The 2,500-nt window shown below is 42.1% G+C and overlaps 1 protein-coding gene across 1 annotated transcript in view; it reads right to left on the reverse strand.

Annotated features, from left to right (window-relative positions):
* Positions 1 to 1,542: 1,542 nt before the first annotated feature.
* Positions 1,543 to 2,500, reverse strand: part of LOC127365169 (integral membrane protein 2B-like) — a 14,466-nt gene continuing 13,508 nt past the window's right edge. The window contains exon 7 of the mRNA XM_051403024.1: positions 1,543 to 2,272. Within this exon, the coding sequence (XP_051258984.1) occupies positions 2,184 to 2,272 (89 nt within the window). The 3' untranslated portion in view covers positions 1,543 to 2,183. The remainder of the gene's footprint in view (positions 2,273 to 2,500) is intronic.

Genomic DNA, 2,500 nt, shown 5'->3' on the forward strand with positions numbered 1-2,500 from the left:
CACTGTCAGGAATCTTGGAGTTATCTTTGATCAGGATTTGTCATTTTACTCCCACATAAAGCAGACCTCTAGGACCGCCTTCTTTCATTTACGTAATATTACAAAAATTAGACACATACTATCACAGACAGATGCAGAAAAACTAATCCATGCATTTGTTACTTCAAGGCTGGATTACTGCAACTCTTTATTATCAGGTTGCCCCAATAAGTCCATTAAAACGCTCCAATTAATTCAGAACGCTGCAGCACGAGTACTGACAGGAACTAGAAAAAGAGATCACATCTCTCCTGTACTAGCTTCTCTGCATTGGCTCCCTATAAAATGTAGAATAGAATTTAAAATCCTCCTCCTCACCTATAAAGCTCTTCATGGTCAGGCCCCTTCATATCTTAAAGAGCTCATAGTACCCTATTACCCCTCTAGAACACTACGTTCTCTGAATGCTGGGCTACTTGTGGTTCCTATAGTCTCTAAAAAGTAGAACAGGAGCCAGAGCCTTCAGTTACCAAGCTCCTCTCCTGTGGAACCAGCTTCCAGTTGGGGTTCGGGAGGCAGACACCCTCACCACATTCAAGAGTAGGCTTAAGACATTCCTCTTTGATAAAGCTTATAGTTAGGGCTGGATCAGGTGAGTCCTGAACCATCCCTTAGTTATGCTGCTATAGGCCTAGACTATCGGGGGATTTCCCATGGTGCACTGAGCTCCTCTCTTCCTCTCTCTTTCTGCACTCATTCATGTTCCATTAATGCATGTTACTAACTTCACTTCTTCCCCGGAGTTCTTGTGCTTTCTCGTCTCGCAGGTTCTTGTCGATCCTGGTGGAGCCTCCTGCCATGGTCCTGCTAGATTGCCATTGCCAATACTGTTGTTGCTGTGCGCCTGTCTGTCTGTCTGTCTGTCTCTCTCTCTCTCTCACCCCAACTGGTCGAGACAGACGACCACCCACCTAGAGCTGAAGGATCTGTCCTAGGTTTCTGCCTTTTAACAGGCAGTGTTTCCTTGCCCTTGTCGCCAAGTGCTTGCTCATGGTGGTACTGTTGGGTCTCTGTAATTAATGTTAAAGAGTTCGGTCTAGACCTGCTCTATTTGAAAAGTGTCCTGAGATAACTTCTGTTATGAATTGGCGCTATACAAATAAAGTGTAATTGAATTGAAAAATTAATAATAATACTAATAATACTGCTAATAATAATATATGTTGCTAATGCTAACTAGCTAGCTAATTTACATCAATTACTTACTAGCTAGTTATCGAGTGTATTGCTAACATTAGCTAACTTAGGATGTGACCATGTTGTCTTTTCAACATAGATTAGCTTAGCATATAGCATATCTAAGTACAGGAAAGGAGGACGTTGACCGAGGTTCTCAACTGTGATTGGAGCACAGAACAAAGGGGGCGGGGCTTATGAAGGTTTTATATAGTTGATCCTGAGGGGAACTAAAGAGAACAATAAACCGCTGATGATGTTCTTGCTGGTTCCACCTGAAAGTTGAGGCTAACAGGAAGTTAGCAGACAAACAGACAAACAGCAGTGTTTGTTTTTTCCATTTTGTTTATTGTGTTGGTCTGTTCATATCTTTAAAGAGATTATATACACAAATTAGTACAACAGCAAGAGTTATCCAAAAAATTACACATTCAAAAAAAGACAGACAACCCTTGAGAAAAAGATTTTAAGGTCTGAGTGAGTGGATGTTTAAAGCTGAACGCACTCTGACTTTAAGATCCTTTTCCAGTTAAGAAAGAACAGGTGCAGAGTATTAATAGCTACAGCAGACAAAATACAAAAAACAAAAACAGTCTCCCTGGATCAGAGCGAGTGGTATAAAAGTGCCCTTTATTCTGAAATCTTGTTTGGATTGAAAACAAAAAGGCAAACTAAAAGTCCCTTCTCTATTAAAACCAATGTTGGTGCTATAATTGCAGTTATACTGATTAAAATAATTTACTATTAAACTAGTTATTTTATGAAAAGATTCCAAGAAGATCCCCGAACAGAAAAGTGGAAAAATACTTTTGACAATCAAAAAGAATATTCAGCAAACAGCTTCACATTTCACTCCTCGCACTCGCTCACTACCTGAAGTAAAGACAGAAAGGAGAGACAGGTGAGCATTAAAAACACACAGCTCACTGCAGCCGCCAACCGCCGCCGCCAACCACCGCCGCCGCCCCTCAGGGCTCGCAGATCAGGGTTTCCACCACAAACGTGTTCTCGAAATGACGGATCTTGTGGCAGTTCAGAGCTTCACGCTTCTGGATACCTGTAGGATGAGCAGAGGGTTAACGGAGGGTTCGATTCCCTGCAGCCCCGCAGTCCTTCTGCTACAGTGGGCAGATACAATAACAACACGGTCTGACCCTGAACCCCGAACCCCATCAGTCCCACTGGGAACTGTACAGCCCGGTTACAGTGGACATACTGTCTCTTTATTGTCTCTGCGTTTATTCTAATGAACCAGTTTTCAATCCAAATTCCTCGTATGTAAAAA

Source organism: Dicentrarchus labrax, unplaced genomic scaffold (genome assembly GCF_905237075.1).
Source record: "Dicentrarchus labrax unplaced genomic scaffold, dlabrax2021, whole genome shotgun sequence".
Lineage (NCBI taxonomy): Eukaryota > Metazoa > Chordata > Actinopteri > Moronidae > Dicentrarchus > Dicentrarchus labrax.